Source organism: Diadema antillarum, unplaced genomic scaffold (genome assembly GCF_040938485.1).
Source record: "Diadema antillarum isolate AM-2024a unplaced genomic scaffold, OU_Dant_1.0 scf00000086, whole genome shotgun sequence".
Classification (NCBI taxonomy): domain Eukaryota; kingdom Metazoa; phylum Echinodermata; class Echinoidea; order Diadematoida; family Diadematidae; genus Diadema; species Diadema antillarum.
Window position 1 is genome coordinate 70,397 of NW_027270975.1, and position 17,587 is coordinate 87,983.

Below are 17,587 nucleotides of genomic sequence, written 5' to 3' on the forward strand. Positions count from 1 at the left end.
CTCACTAACCACTCTCTCCCCATTGTGTTCGATTCCATGTTTTTAAAAAACGAAACTTTTCATGCATATCCAACCCGTCAATCCCATGAATATCATTTGCCTTTGACGAGGACGGTCTTTGCAAAATCTTTATCCTCCTTTTCTGGACCAAAACTCTGGAATTCTTTTGATAACAATATAAAAGAAGCATTAAGTTTTTATACCTTTTCCTTAAAAATAAAGAATTATTTAAAAACTCGTATGCAACATAATAAGTTACTCTTTTTTTTTACTTTACTTTTGATTTTTCAAAATCGGTTTAATCCTACTACTTTTTGTACCTCGGGGAGCCCGAGCTTCTGTGCCTCCAGTGCCCTGGTTTTGACCCACCATTTCCTTCTCCTCCTCCCCCCCTTTATTGTCCACCTAGGACTTACTACCTTCCTCACTAATCCTTCTATCCTCTCATTATTTCTTCCTTTACAAGAGAGCCGTCTTGTGTTTGTTAATGTGCGTCCTCGTGTGTGCATGTATATGTGTATCACACCGTCTTTTATGTATCACTTACTGCAAATTGCCTTCTTTTTTGCAATTTTATTATATGATTATTTTTTCCTTTTTTTTTCTCATGAGGGGACTGCATAGGCCTACTACGAGCTCTGCTTTTTAGCAGTCCCCTCCATTTCCAGCAATTTTGTTTCTGCCTTTACCATAATGATACAGCATTTATTTGTATCTTTGTTGACAATTTACCTGTGCCTTTATCACATGTTATTATGTTCATCGCACTGTTGTACCGATTTCCTGACATCTGAATAATATACGAACATTTTTTGTATTCCTAATTGTTTGTTTGTTGGAAATGAAATAAATCATCTTGAACTTGAACTAGATTTTTACAAGCTTTACTTCGGGTGCGAGGTATATCGTATTGGAGTCCTTCTAGATCCTTGAAGCAGATAATTTCGAGAAAAAAGGAGACATAATATACACTTATAGAGTTAATACCCTAAATACTACTTCCCATAGAAAATTGTTTGGTGTACGATTGGTGTAATTCTTTTTGTAATAATATAACCATCATTATACATTATTGCTCAATTTATTCCTTTATTAACCTTTTAAGCTATTTTAAACGTATGTACTTATCTATTTATCCATCCATTCATCTATTCATTATAACAATCTTATCATTATTTCATTTGTTATTGATCTCAAAATTGATAGGCTCGAGTAATTCCTCAATTTTTTTTTATAATCTACAAAAGCTTAAGTGTTGCGCTGCGACATTTACCGATACAACTTAGGACAAACTGGAGTGACTTGGAATGCGAAATGTTTACTTAGGCATAATGAAATACTGTTCATTAACATCAAAGAGAGAGGAAATTTGTATGATACATTCTTGAAAAAGCCATGGCAATGAATAACATTCCTCTGGATTCAATGTTTCTTGTTTCTTTGCAGCCAGAATTGTAACTAATATTAGCCTGAATCCATCTTCACTGACATCATTTTGAGTCGCCCCAAATTAGTCAAAAAAAGAAGAAGAAGAAAAGAAAAAGAAAATTGCTTGCTAATATAAAGTGCAACATCAGAAAAGGGTTGATAAAAATCGGACTTTGCTGAAGACAGGAAAGCAAATAAGGCAAGAGCAAACTTGGAATTCGCGCTGGAACAGCCAAAATACAGCCACAAGTTTTTAAAATTAAAGATACTATAAAGTTTTGGTACCTCAAAAGTTTCCCTGAGTTTCCTTGTCTTAATTTGTGTTTCAGGTTAAAGTACCTTTCATATAACTAACACTGTGAGACTTACTCGCCCCAAAGTGCTCTCATGTCTTAGTAATCATGCAATAATGGTTTCGTACAATACGTGTACAGTACATTGATTATCGCGGTACCACGTCGAGTCAAACTAACGGCTCGTTCGAATTTTTCAGAGCCCGCTCTGCTCTGGTACGAAACCATTATTAGATGATTACTAAAGGGCTTTTTACACTTGTGTTTCTTAACCCCGGACTTTCTCTGACCCAGGACTATCGTTAGTCCCGTACCAATTTTTTCAGCTTTTTACACTCGCCAATTAGTCTCGTACTATCTCTCGTCCGGGGCTACGGAGAAAACTGACCTTTTTACACTCGTATTTCCGGACTTTCCAAACCACATGAATATTCATAATTACGCTGTGTACTGTGCACGTACACGCACGCACCGGCAGCACTTGATTACCTCGTTTCTGATTGGTCAGTGAGGGTCGGACTTCGTCTCCGTCGCTTAGCCCAGGATTATTTTTTCGTTCTGTTTACACTCACTTGCTTGGCACCGCAATTGCGGTGCTAACCCCTGCTATTTTGCAGGGCCAGATAGTACCGTACTATCGGTGGGGCTAGCCCACATTGGCAAAAACGAGTGAAAACAGAAAGTGGGCTAAGGATAGTCCCGTACCAACGGTGGGACTAAGCCCCCCCCCCCCCCCTTAGCCCCACCGTTGGTCCGGGGCTAAGCAAAATTTTACAAGTGTAAAAAGCCCTTAAGACATGAGAACACTTTGGGGCGAGTAAGTCTCACAGTGTCAGCTATATGAAAAGTCCTTTAACCTGAAACACAAGCTAAGACAAGGAAACTCAGGGAAACTTTTGAGCTACCAAAACTTTATATTATCTTTAAAATGTCCAGTCGTAGTGAATGAAGGAATAAATTAATACATAACAAAATAGAAATGAATAAAGAAAAAGATTATAATACTATGCATTAGTACTGGAAAAAAATCGATTTGTTTAGAGCACCATATCAAAATATTCAAATGCCATAAAAGGGACATTCCAGACGATTTTCATAATTTCACATCATGTATTACATAAATCAACAACTCCATGTATAGATTTATGGCATTTATTGTGGTTCTTGAGCAGAGAAACAATACTTTGAAAAACCTCAAACAAATTACACTGAACAAGGATGATGACATAGGAGGTTCACATATTTCAGAAATGTAACAGTGTAATTTCATGACAATACCGCTTGCTGGCGAGTTCACCTGTGTATAATCTATGCATGCCTTCTTCTTTTGTTCAGCTTCCTTGAGCCCCAACTCATGCATTCTTATGGTGACTCTGCCATGTCATCATCCTTGTTCATTGCAATTTGTTCTAAATTTTGAAAATATTCTTATTCTTCATCGCAATTATCACAAATTCTGAAACTCTGTCCTCAGTACAACTAATTCATAGTTGTTCAAATGTAAAAAATCTGAAAATCATCCGGAGGTCTCCTTTTAGAAGTTTCAGGCAAAAGATGGCGCTCCAACGATTTTTTTTTTTTTACATCATTGCAGCTGTGCCTGTCTTAGCCTATCACACGTGGAGAATAATTATCATCTCGAAACGAATGATAAAAACATTCAGCAAGTCAAGGACGCTAAATGTTTCTTGTTTCGTGCTCAAGCGAAACATCTTGTATCACATCAGTCCTAGATAGGTGTTTTTTTTTTCCTATCTATCAACTAATAAAATATATTATCCATATTTCCTCAAACGTTTAAGGAGGGTCATTAAAAGGGGTACACTTTGGTTCCACCCCTTAAAACTTGCCGGCGTTTGTTTATCAAAACAGAAGCAAATTTAGTCCTGTTTTAACGTTGAAGAAAACGATGTCCAGCCTTTGAATAAGGCACAAAATTTACAAAGCAATTCATCCTCATCATCCACGGCTTATTACTTTAAAAAAAATATTTTCTGGCACTTTTTAAAATTTTCTGATTAAATTTACAGTCGATATACTTCCGCATCTGGGCAACGCAGAGATTTCATATACAAATACCATGGTTCCGTTTTCCCTGACAATAGCGAGCTTCAGATTTGCGACGCGAGCGCTAAGGCGACGCAGCCTCGCGCGGGTTGAACAATGGAAATAGCTGCCTTGCGCATGTACAGAACAACCAATTTCTGCCTCCCAACAGCGTCGTCTTATCATTCGCGTTGCAGGTCTAAAGCTCGCTATTATCTTTTCTGCGGCTTGAAGAAATATAAACACACGAAGGAATTTGTACTCCCTGCATGTAGAGAGACTTCAAAGTAAATTAATTAACATTTAAGCAAGATCGAACAAATGCCCTGGTAATATCATGACCAGAACTCCAGTCGCATGAAAAATGCTATTGCAAAACGGGTAAAGCATCAATTATAAACATCTACAGTAAATCCTTCATCAGATATGAAAAAAGAAGGTTAATACGTTTTCAGTGACCTCACTCACTATAGTTACATAACAAGTATTTCTGAAGTTATGAGTACAAATTTTCCATATTCTTTATTATTTTCTGTATTTTGGCAGCTTTAATCGCAAAAATCTCACATCAACAAAAATAGAGTTAACCTTCTTTTTTTTTTTTTTGCTATCAAACTCTTCACATTGATACGATCAGGTAGAAGTCAGCTTACAGAACGTCAAATTACTGTTTTCTCACACTCTTTATTTTAAAGGAAACTATAAAACCCAAAGAGAAACGTGGACTGAGTGAAAGCGGCAACATTAGTAGAGCACATCAGTGAAAGTTTGAGGAAAATCGGACAATATATCGATGCAAAAGTTATGATTTTTAAAGTTTTGGTGTCGGAACCAGTGCATATTGAAGGAGACTACTCGAGTTTATGACATCGTGTGTGGACTATAATATAAAGAAAATAATTACAATGAAAATTCAACATGCCTTTCACTTTCCTAGCGCAATGAAAGAGCACTTGACTAGCCGCTTTTAGAAAACAAGGGGAATAATATATTACCCTTAACATGTCAGTATCAAGTTGATGGAATGTGTAATTTTCATTAAAAATGAATTATTTGTGGAATTCTCTCCAAATTTACGACGAATCAAACTAAATCATTAAAGTGTATGTGATGGCACTACATCCCCGCTCATAAAGTGAGGAAATTGCCAAAATGACATATTCCTGGCATTTCTTTCGTTGTTCCAAAGCTGAAACTCTACGTTGTAGGGACGGTATCAAGTTATATTTTTTAGAATTTTGTAGATTCCCGAAGGACAACAACATGATGACCTCGAGGCAGTCAAATTGTCATAACTTTATTCAAGTTATGTTCGAACTTGTTTATGTTCCCATCAAACCATCTCTTTTATTGAAATGCTACAGATCTCGTATTCAGATGCCACCCGAGGACACTCCCTTTTAAGGAATAATTTACTCCTGTCTGTTATTTTTTTCATTGCCTTTTCAAAATATCAGTACTTCCTCGCAGTTATTATTTGTATACCATGCATAGGATACAGTAGGTGTTTAGACGCCTGAGACACGGTAGCTTAAAACACGGATTTACACTCACCTTATGAAATGCATTTGATTGAAATCATCCAAGATAGCCCGCACGCTGAATTGGGGACATTTTTAGATGAAACCAGTTTGAATTCGCTGAAATATGTACACAAAATCGACTTATGTGAAATTCAACACGTAAGCCTAGAACAATGCTCCGATACCCTTTAGGCCTTTATGATTCAAATACAATAGTGTATTGTTTGAGGCATCAACATTATGCCGTCTATATGCCCCAATGCCTTTATGCCCTGAAAATTAATGCCTATATTTTTGCGACCCAGTGAATAATGGAGTAAATAGCCTTGAGTTGTTTTGTAGTCTCAAAATAGATATCTGTGTATTGCAATGTGTGTATATGTGTACGTCAGACCCATTCTTTCAGAGAGAGAGAGAGAGAGAGAGAGGGAGGGGAGTTAAACGGAATGCAGAAATGAAATAGCAATTCAAGTTCAAGTTTATTTCTATTCAACTAAAAACAAACAAACAAACAAACAAACAAACACTACATCATACAATGAAAGCACCTAAAATGGAGATATAAATATGGAATTATACTGAGAAATACATACACATACCAAAGAATAAGAATTTTAAAAAAAAGAACACAGCCGACGCAGAAAATTTATGTGAATGGAGGGTTGACAGGGAAGAGCAATAAGCCTTGTGAATCGCTGACCCCTAGAAAGCAGAGATAATAATAATAATAATAATGATAAGCATAATAACAATAATAATAATCATCATCATCATCATCAAAATATAGAGTAGTTATAATGCGCCAATTCCACATGACTAACGTGCTCAAGGCGCAGTTGGAAAAGTTAGTTTTGAAGTACAAAAATCATTACACACACGAACATGAAAATGAATGAAACAATAATGATAAAGAAAGAAAACAAATCATAATATACATTCTATTTGAAAGCGGTTACGAACAATGAGTCCTCAGAGCAACTTTAAAAGGATCAACATTCAAAATGTAACGGATAGCCTGTACATAATATCGGGAGTGTAGTAAATTAGATAGCTCATTATTATTATTATTATTATTATTATTATTATTATCTATTCGGCTTTCAATCACAAATACATTTTTCGAAATCAGAAAATTGTACATTGGAGTGGTAAGGGGGCACTAGGTTGGGTAGCCCGGGTCTGGAAAGAGCCAACTATAAATGACTTAGGCCCTCAGGCCATCCTCCCCAACCCACCTGGTGCACTCAAAACAGTCAGTTTACAATATAAAAAGTACAAATTTCATTAACAGGCATACATAAAAAACAACAAAACAACTGTTTCTTTGTAAGTGTCAATTTGAGATATGTGAACCTACCAATCTTTCTTACTCCATTCAGATATCAGAGGTCATTTTCTGAATAAAAAACTAAGAAAAAAATATATGATACATTGCATATATGTATGTCAGCTCTTAAATGACTACCGACATCAAAACCTATACTGAGTGTAAAAATGCATACAGTTAATGAACGCTCAGAGAGAGAGAGAGAGAAGGAAAAGAACATACTGAAAGAACAAATCAAAAAACATATTAAAGTGCAATTCAGATAATAATTCCAGCTGAGAATAATATGAATCCAAGAGTTAAAGTTTGTAATTCCTTTTAAAACCCGTTGAAGACGAGCCCCGAGAATACTCGGGCAGGGATCTGTAGGGGAATGCGTGTTATATCAGTCCGTCCTCAACGGGTTAAAACTTTTCATTGTATGTTTCTTTTTCAAATCAAACGGTACATCGGTCAATATCAATGGATCTTTTAAAAAACTGTATTCTTAGAGATGTTTGTTCTAACAAAACATAAATAATAATCATTAACATGATGGGTGTTATCATCGCGAACATTACTACTCAATTAAAAGTTTGAAGAAATATAAGAGAGCAATAAACCTTTTGAACACATATAAATAACATATCTATTCTTATCAAATATATCTAAAAGCTTCAAATGCAAAATAGGTGCTAAACTGTGGGCATTATAAGATACATTGGAAATTATTCAAATAGCTTTTCTCTGTAATTAAAAAATACATTTTTTTTAAATGCAAAAATCATTTCCATTAGACCCGGCAACATTACAACAATTAATATGAGAAATAAGTGAAGCATGATATAACATTATCAAAATGTATCAGGGAAATACCTCAGACGATAAAAATAAATGCCAATACCTTTGGCAATGCAATTGCATACGACGCATAATTGATATGAACTGAACTGAGAGGACAGAATTGCATTGCTGCCATCTACGGCAGCTTATCACAATCGTCTCATCGTGAAAGTGTAGAAAGTTAAACTAAATGCAGTACCTGAGAGAATCAGCAAACAAACCAGGTACATGTAACAATAAAACAGTGGAATAGGATGAAATGTACAAAAAAGGTGTCCACGGTATACAGGAACAATACTACGGGATGCAGCAGCCAGACAGGAAGTGACCTTAATTTACGGCTAACCTGAAAAACTGTTCATTCAATTATAAATATTTTACGAGTTCAAACGGACACAAATAGGAATATAATAAGGTCTTACTTATCCAGGGTAGCCTCTTCAGTGTTGCCACTGCTCTACCAGAGGGCCCTGCCATTACTATTACCCCAGCGTTGCCAGGTACCCAGTTATACACCTGGGTCGAGAGGGACATTGTGGGTAAAAACATCTTGTCCAAGGACGTAAGCACTGGGCGGGAATCGAACTCGGGTCCTCCGACTGGGAGTCGAGAGTCTTATCCACTATGCCACAGCGCCCCCACATGACAGGTTCGTTATTTCGTTATTTCGAAGGCTCGTCATTTCGAAACACACGAATTTTCTGTACCTATATAGTTTTTTTCCCCCAATTTTTTTTTTTAATCCCTCCATGGACTATTTTATTGTCTCAATGTCAACATAGTACAACCTATATCCTTCAGCCATTATCTCGTTTTTCTCACACATCTCTCGTTATCATTTACACAAACAAAATAATGTTGGAGTGACTGCTACTTTAAATTGAACTTATCCCGCACAGAATGAATATATTTTTTTCCTTCATAAACCTAAACCGAGGAAAGTTGTTTTCAACATTTGTCCAGGTTGTTTAATCAGAATCTCAACACAGTTTAAGGCGTCGTTTCTCTCTTCTTTAAAACCACAAATAATATTTTCCAGACTAAACTTTATCTGTGTTCTAGAACCGTCATTTATCTATTTTTCTGTTTCATTCAAGATTGATTTACCTAGCTGATCGTTGATCAGGAAATTGAATAGGATTCGTTAATCCGAACATTTGTTGCGTTATTCTGAAGGTTCGTTAATGGGCAAAATGCAATAAGGTTGCTTATTCCGAAGGTTCGCTAATCCGATAATGAAATAAGGCTCGTTAATCCGAAAATGAAAACAATGTGCGTACTAATGAACTTTCGGAATTACGAACCTTATATCTTTTTCGGAGAAACGAATCTTCTGAACAACAAGGCTTTTTCATATTCCGAATTAACGAACATTATTTGATTTTCTGATTAATAAACCTTCGGAATAAATAACAGTATTTCATTTTTGGCTTAACGAACATTCGGAAGAAATGTAACCAACTTACCAGGTTTATGACAAGTTTCCGTACTTTGAGATTCTTCTGCAACCATTTGATACAAAATGACAAAAGTTAACTATTGAAAGTGTCCAATCTTAGTATTAGATTATAAAAATTATAAAAAATTATAAACAGTATGCCAAAGTTCACTTATTACAAAATTTCCATGTGTTTCAATCACGGGAATATACCTTTATTGATCGATTTTGACCCGGCCTGTCACGTTTATACCATCTAGAGTAATCCAATGTTCTCATTATGCAGATGCCGAAAAAAAAAAAAACTGGGAACAAAACATATTTTGAAATAATTCATAATGTTTGATTATTATAGAGTTGATGTTAATTGTTAATAGTTAATGGTTAACACAGATGATATCATCGCGAACTAATGATAGTGAATTTGTTTCCTCTTGAAAGCAAACATCCATCCGTCCATTCAACATCACCTCCACTAACTATTCAAACTTGCCGTCTGCAAATAAAGTTTATTCACCTTTGCATTATCCACACTTGCCATGAGCAATTCCTGTGTCGCTAACATCCCTTGCATGGTTTTGTTACAGCTCCAGTACGTAGATTCGTGTAGCAACAAGCGAATTGCATTACGCTATTATGCATTTTAATGATAACAAGCATGCCTGATGGCAAGGCAAATATTATGATCGGAACAATTCAAGTGTTTATCCCCGAACACCAAGAGGTGCCAGGCTCTTAACTAAAATGTTATAATCTAATGTATGAAACGCGGAGGATAAGTCCATAACATTATGGCTGCTACGTTTCCTGCATCTATCTCCATGTTAGTTATTAGTTGTGAGGAGACTGCAAACGATAAACTCTGTTATTTTTTTTTAGCACAGTCCCTTCCATTTCCAATCAATTCTGATTTTGTAATTGTCATAAAAGAGATAACACTTATTGCATTTCAATTCTTAAAGTATTTCCTTGATAACAACTTTGCATGGATGGCTTATGTGTATACTTAAGTGTATTCAATAGTCTATTAACGTTTTGCATTTGCATTGGAAAGGAAATATATGAAATGAAATGTTATTCGATTCGATTAATTAAACCAGTTCCACCTAATTTCTCTTTAAACATTGCTAAAGGAAACCTAAACCCAACTATATACCGTATATAAACACGAAATGAATGATAACAATATTAGAAAAACACACCAGTGAAAGTTTGAGGAAAATAGGACAATCGATTTCAAAATTATGAATTTTAAAAGTTTCGATGCCGTCATCGAATAAGGAGACTATTAGACTTCATGACATCACAATGGACAACAATAATTATACAGGCAATATAGAGGGTATTTAACAAATTTTCACTTTTCTAGCAAAATGAAAGAGCACTTGACCTATACCTCTCTCGGAAAGTAGGGGGAATAAAATACCCCTCAACGTATGTCAGTAACAAGTCGAAGGAATGAGTTCTTTTCATGAAAAATTCAATGTGAAATTCTTCTTATATTTCCTCTATATTGTGTCCATAATGTCGTTATTAAGACAAGTGTCATAGTCTCCTCATCCAGCCATGAAGACACCGAAATTTTAAAACCACTGCACACTGCATAACTTTTGAATAGATTGTCGAATTTTGCTCATTTTATTTCTATTCATTTTTGTTTACTGATGTACGTGTTCTACTAATATTACTGCTTTCACTTAAATTGGCTTTGCTTTCCTCTAATATGAAATAAACAGTGACATCCAGAGTAACCGATTTAATGACAACAAGATGGTAATATTTGCAGCAAAATGTCCTAGGATTTGATGGGTTAATGGCTGTAAACGGAGGAGTTTTTCAATGCTTTCCTTCCTAATGTGATCCCAACGCTTTGGCGCTTTACCGGAGTTCCGTAACTAATTTCAGAAAGGTCGTGACATAGGCTCGATGAATTGCGCACAGGAGTGAGGCGATAAACTTTTTTGTATGTGGAGTTCTTGAATCTGCAGTCTTCGCTATACATGCTTAACATCGAGCGAAAATGTCTTAAATCACTCTGGAATTGGCTTCCGTACTCGGCAATACGTTTCCAAAGAGTCTGGTTGAAGTGTTCGTAGAGCAAAACGTCCGCCATGTTCCAGTCTCGAATCAGGGCTCGCTGTCGCTCGTTTACCATAGAATTGACGACGCGTTGGTTGAATCGGATGTACAAGATATCCGAGAAGCTCCAATGCATGACCTCCTTCAGAAGTATTAGGGATTCATCCAGGTATTCGAGGATCAGAACGAGATCGAGCTCTTTGTCGAGGGTTCTTAGAGTTTCGTTTATCGTCCTCCGATCGGTATGAATTGCTTTGTCGTCGGTCATGTCAAACCACATGCCGTTCCTCAGGTAAAAAAAGCAATTGCTCCTCAATCTCCGCATACTCTCCGCGGCGTTTCTGAAGAAATCGTCGATCTTTTGCGAACCATTCTCTCCGTGAAACCGGTGGTCGCACTTGAAGAAGAAGAAGGAAGACTCCCACTGGTCTACCGGATCGCGTAATATGGTAACGAACCTCGCTCCGGGCTTCATGAAGCGCCGGAAGAACTCCAGACTGGGAAGGAAACGGGAATGTGCCGTCATGAAGTCGTAGTTGGTATAGTTGTCGTAGTCACCGAACTTGACTCCTAATGGTGGTAGCAATTCCTTCCGATTACTTGGAATGTGCTGCAAGAATTGTCCAACTCTGTTCCTGTCATATCTATACATTAGGAAGGAGAGATTTCTAGAGTAGGCGTATCGGTTGAGAATGTTTCCCACAGTCGTACTTCCAGTCTTGTGCGTCTTAATGAAACCCAGGGTGGTAATCGGATCTACTCGTTGAGGTTTCGTGGGATGAACAGGCTCCGCTTGCCCTGACCGATACGGACGGATTCTTTCATGACCAGTCGGGGGTGCAACGTGTAGTATTACAGTACTAGTATACCACGACGCTGCAAATGACGTCAGGGCACACAGAATAGAAAGTAGCTGGGAAGAAAATCAAGAAAAAGAAAAAGTGATGGATAATATCATGTAAATATCTTTACAACAGGTAATCATTTTCTGTGTAAGTGTCCAGTCAATTCCCGTTATAACGAAGATTTCCTTATGACTAAACCACAAAAAAAGAAGATATAAAACAGGTAATGTTCGAGACTGAAAATTTACTTTGTTGCAACCGGAATTTTGTTATATAGTAATTATGTTCGTTATAAGGGGAATGCACTGTATCAATCTGACTGGACGATAGAGGTATGGGTGGACATACAGCTAAGTAATTATTGCCTATTTCCTCAAAATGGGCTAATTCCTCTAAGTTTCCGTCCCTTCTCACTCACAACTCTTCTCAACTACTTGGTGTTGTTTTCCAATTGTGTATGCATTATGAGAATCTCAGTCCTATATGCCATGCTGTAAAACCAGATATTTTCGCATGCATTTTAATGTTGCAATTTTCGCGAGAGCCAAGATTCACAAAACTAGAATGCAGGCGAAAGTTCTTGTCTACAAGTTTTATGCATTGAATGCCAGTGGCAATTTGTAAGAAAAAAATCATGCTGTGAAAAGGCCATTAGCTCAAATTTTCGAATATTTTTGGTTTTAAGGCAAATGTGACCATGGGGACCATCGTTTATATTCCATCTAAACCTGTTCATGTTCACCATGGCAGCCGATAATCATAATTCATCAGGAAATGAACTGCCTTATGATTAGGTCTTTTTTAATATTGAACACGTCGTGTTTATTATATAACTGTTAATCAATGAAAAGAAATGTATTACAGTCTTGCTAAAGACACGTTTTACTTATTGCACTTTATAAGGAGTTTGAACAAACATTTTGATGAGTTAAAATTTATAAAATATTAGAATCCGATGCTAGTCAGTCACTCTCTGTCATTGTACTTAGCAAAATTTAGGTGACTTCCACTTCAGAAGATTTTTTTTTGCAATTGACGGTTACGATATGTGTATCTTTGGGTGCGTTTATCAACTCCTTTTCTCGGCAGAAACAGGTTTTCCAAACAGCTTTCAAGGAATTTTTACGAGTTGATAAACGCAAAGCTGTTTTGAAAGCCCTTTCGGAAAGCCTCTTCGAAAGGGTGCGTTTATCAACTCTCCTTTTCTCGGCAGAAACAGGTTTTCCAAACAGCTTTCAAGGAATTTTTACGAGTTGATAAACGCAAAGCTGTTTTGAAAGCCCTTTCGGAAAGCCTTTTCGAAAGCCGCAAATTTGTGGCTTTCCAAACAGGTTTCCTAAACAGATTTTCAGAAACCTGTTTGTAAAAGCCTTTTGAAGTGGATAAATGCAAATCTGTTTTGAAACGGCTTTGTAGTATTGTACTGCAGTTACGAACAATGCACGTCTTATTATGACCTCTTCTCCTCGGGTAGAATTGCGCAATGCAGCTGTGCAGTGACAGGCCAGTTATCGTATTCGCGAAGAGTTGATAAACGCAACTATTTTGGAAGCCGTTTCTAAAGGGCTGTGGAAACGGCTTTTGTAAGCCGTTTAAAGTCGATAAACGCAGCCAAAGTCTCATGCCGCGCCACTCAGAAATATTTGAAGTATGTGCTAAACTGGAGCTGCCTCACAGATAGGAAGACAATTGATTCATGTGGCATTGCATCATGACTCGTCACTCTCAAAGGAAGATATGTCTTTATGATGGTAATTGCTTTTCGCCGTCCCTTCTTAGAAAACAAGCGGAACATTAATAGTACAGGCCTTTGGAAAGGGCTTTGGAAAGGGCTGGCTTTCGAAAGCCGTTTAAACAGGGGAAAGTTGATAAACGCAGTCTTTGCTGCGTTTATCAACTTTCCCCTGTTTAAACGGCTTTCCAAAGCCCTATCGAAAGCCATTTCCAAAGCCCTTTAGAAACGGCTTCCAAAATAGTTGCGTTTATCAACTCTTCGCGGACACAATAACTGGCCTGTTCAGGAAACCTGTTTCGGAAAGCACAAATTTGCGGCTTTCGAAAAGGCTTTCCGAAAGGGCTTTCAAAACAGCTTCGCGTTTATCAACTCGTAAAAATTCCTTGAAATTATATATAGTAATCGTGGGAGGATGGCCCCATGCCTTCCCGTGCTTTTTTTTTTTTTGTGCGGCTATCTCCTCCGAAGCCGCCAGCTCCGGGCCCCCGAGACCGGTGCCGTCGGCAGCGGGAGGGTCTCTTCTATTGGGTCGGCCGGGTTTCGTTCGCGCTCCTCCTCCGTGTCGACGTCGAGAGCGGTACAAAAAACAAAGAAAAACAAAAGACAAACATCGACGTGCAGCGTTTGAGCGCTGGTATCCCGCGTCAGTGCGTGGCGAAAGCTCTATCATCGTTCTTGCGGACACACACACACGCACACGATGTACAGCTCGCGCCAGCTCGCAGGCTCAGGTCGCACACACAGAACTCCTCTATACAATCTGTGGTAGCACTGTGAGCATTCTCGCTCGCCCAGCTGATCGTTCGCGGAGACATGACACACACACTATGGGTACCGGGTACGGGCAATATATCGCAGAGAGATATGTGACGTGAGCCTGTCGCTATGTTGCATTGCATATCATGATGCGCTCTCGGTACACGGGAAGCTACGAATGCCGTATTTTATTTCCAAAACTGCAGGATCCTCTGCAGCTCAGCTACGTCATTCAGTTTACTCTGAAGTCGGGTATCATTGTACTCAGACCGTTTAGCAGTGATGTCGACCGTTTAGCAGTGATGTCGACGGCTAGATATATCCACTTAAATTTTGTCCTTGCCGATCGTGCCTTTCTATATCAGATTACAGGCCTGCATGCGCCTGTGCATGTATTGACGATGGTTACACGAAACACACTATCTGCTTGCACGTGATATGGGCTCTCATATTATGGTAATACACGGCTCGGTCATATAATGGCATTTACGTACAGTTCGCCATTGGCGTGCCCAAATGAAAACAGCGAATGCTGTTATTTTATTGTATTTTGCAGGATACTATGCAGCTCAGGTATACGTCATTTAGTTTGCTCTCACGTCGGGTATCATTGTAGTCAGACTGTTTAGAACGGCTAAATATCCACTTAAATTTTTATCCTTGCCGATCGTACCCTTCCATTTCAGATTACACGCGCGGCTTGGTCCCTTTGTTTATTGCATATGTAAACATGAATATTCATAAGACAAGTGCGGACGTAGGGGAAACCTCGCTTTGCCGACCGACTATTTTTGAATTAAGTTACAAGTGGAAATTAAATGGGTAGTTCTATAGTCCGTCAAACCAAATTTTGGTGATAAAAATAAAAAAGAGGGAGCAAATGAAGACAAAAATATTCTTCTTTTTCCCAACGTAGGAAAAGAAATATTAAAGAAAAAATACGAGGCCCCGAGACCGGCCATGGATACCCATGGATGCCTACTTATTAAACCTATAATGACTATAATTATCATCTCCCCTCCCAAAATAATATTTATTAAATGATGATACAATAATAGTATTCATATAATAATGATAATGTACAGTCTGAAGCAGATAAAAGGGCGAGGATATGCAAACATATTGTCGTTGTGTGGTTTTTTTTTTTTTAAATGACGTGGTAAAATGAATATTATTCATGACATACGCCCCTTTTCAGCTTTTTCATGACGAGAAAAGATGTGTGTGCGTTGGGGCCATATAGGGCTCATGTATTTTTTTTTTCAACGGGCGTCGAGACTGCATGAGGGCGAATGGCATGGGGAAGAGGGAGATATGCAGGACAAAATGATGTCGATGGCACCCCCTCCCCCGTGCTTCGACGGGAAGAATCTTTGGGCAAAGAAGACAATCCTCGAATTTCCACGGGTGCTGCTAAGTTGATCTGTGACAACAGCAAGCGGGGCGATTTTAAATTCCCATTCCATGGACCGGCTCCTCAGTTCAGGTGTTAGGAGGGCATGGTCATGGGTAGAAGAGGGTGAAAAAGAAGGAGAAAATAGTACAGTTCTTTCTTTTTGACTACTAAAAACGCGGCGGAAATAATATGAATAAATTCAACAAAAAATATGAGGCCCTCAGACCCGTGGATTTCCACGGGTGCTGCTAGTCATCATATAATCAGCAAAGAGTTCGCAAGATGCGACACGTCTATTTCTGGCGACGTTTCGCACGGGCAGCCATGCGTGTCTCTGTTCTTCAGCTTCTACAAGAGCTTTTTAGAAGACAAGTTCATCCCACAACTTATTGTATTGATTGCTTCCACTTCACCCCTGTCTATCATGATACAGTGTTTGCTCTGTCAACAACGCCTATACACATACAATCTGTTGATGGATAAGGATGTAGTAAAGTCCCCAGATTTCTGAGACCTGATAGGGATGTGTGTCGTCGGCTTAATTCACATACATGTAGGAATTTAATTTCGTCTACAGCTTCTTTTCAGAGAATTCCACGCACATATACCTGTATAGCATATAAATATACTACATGCATATTGTGATCATATAAAGTGAAATATGTTTCTTTAGTTACTCCTTCTTTTCTCTTGCTTTTTTTTTGGGGGGGGGTGTTTGTTAAGTATATGTTTGAGGTTTGTTTGTTTGTTTGTTTTAGTTACAGACCCCCTATTTCACAATGGTAAAACTTTCACATGTACAAGAAATTCACCAATATTTTTTCATGAAATATCACTCAATAACTGAAAACCATAGAAATTTGCTCTTTCACAAATTCACAGAAATAGTGTATTTATTCACCTTAATTTTTACAATCTAAAGGTGAGGTTTGTATACTCATGTTATAATCTGTCAAATATTCTTAACAAAATATTTTCATTTGTTCACTAATTTTTTTTTCCCACAATATGTGTCATTTGTGTACCAAGCAGTTCTTGAAACACCATCACACATCTCTGTACAGATGATATGAAATAGCAAGAGGTGCATCAGGCTTTTGAAATACATAACAAAATTTCTAATTCTCTGTGAAATAATTCCTGCATGGATGAGATACAGTAATTGTGTCAGTCTTAAGATAGGCAGAAGTCAAGTACGTTACTTAAGTAGTATGAGGAACTTTTTCCACATATTTGCGAGTTTGTTTGGTGTTGTTGTTGTTGGGTTTTTTTTTGTTTCTTTTAAAGCATATTTGTCCTAAAAGCAACTACAAAGGGCAGGAGAACAATTTCATTAAACAGGACCTTTGGTATTGTCACAGAAAACATACATTATATTGCTGGTATGATACGTGGGAGAGGATAAGCTTTACACTTCTCGACTTCACTTCACATTTATAACGTCGAGTACTTTAATTAACTTATCTTTGTTTGTATACGAGTGCCTTTTTTTTTTGTTCTGCAATTTGAAAGCACCATAGATACATCTATACGACTGCAAATACAAGAAGAGTATCAATTCGGGTTAATCATGACCTCTGACAATTTACAGCATGTCCTACGAAAAAAAAAAAAAACACACACACAGACACACACACAAAAGAACACATTGTTTTATAATGTGAAGGACAATAAGAATCCCAAGGGGAAAAGAGCTAGGATACCACACCCACATAGTTTCACAAGCATGAATGAACAAATTCCTCAACCATGATCTAAAATATATAACATTGGGAATCAATAGAAATTTACACTTTTTTAAAAGCAGAGCCATAAATTCATTAGAGTAAACTATATACAATGCAGGCCGAAAGCTGAGGTTTGAATTTGCTGTCCTATAACCTGCCTATGACAATAATA

General features: G+C 37.6%; 1 protein-coding gene across 1 annotated transcript; it reads right to left on the reverse strand.

Annotated features, from left to right (window-relative positions):
- Positions 1-92: 92 nt before the first annotated feature.
- Positions 93-11,608, reverse strand: LOC139717922 (galactosylceramide sulfotransferase-like). The gene is made up of 2 exons (XM_071629407.1): positions 10,912-11,608; positions 93-163 (listed from the first exon to the last, which is right to left on the reverse strand). The coding sequence occupies exons 1-2, from the start codon at positions 11,606-11,608 to the stop codon at positions 93-95; spliced, it is 768 nt and encodes a 255-aa protein (XP_071485508.1).
- Positions 11,609-17,587: the final 5,979 nt, after the last annotated feature.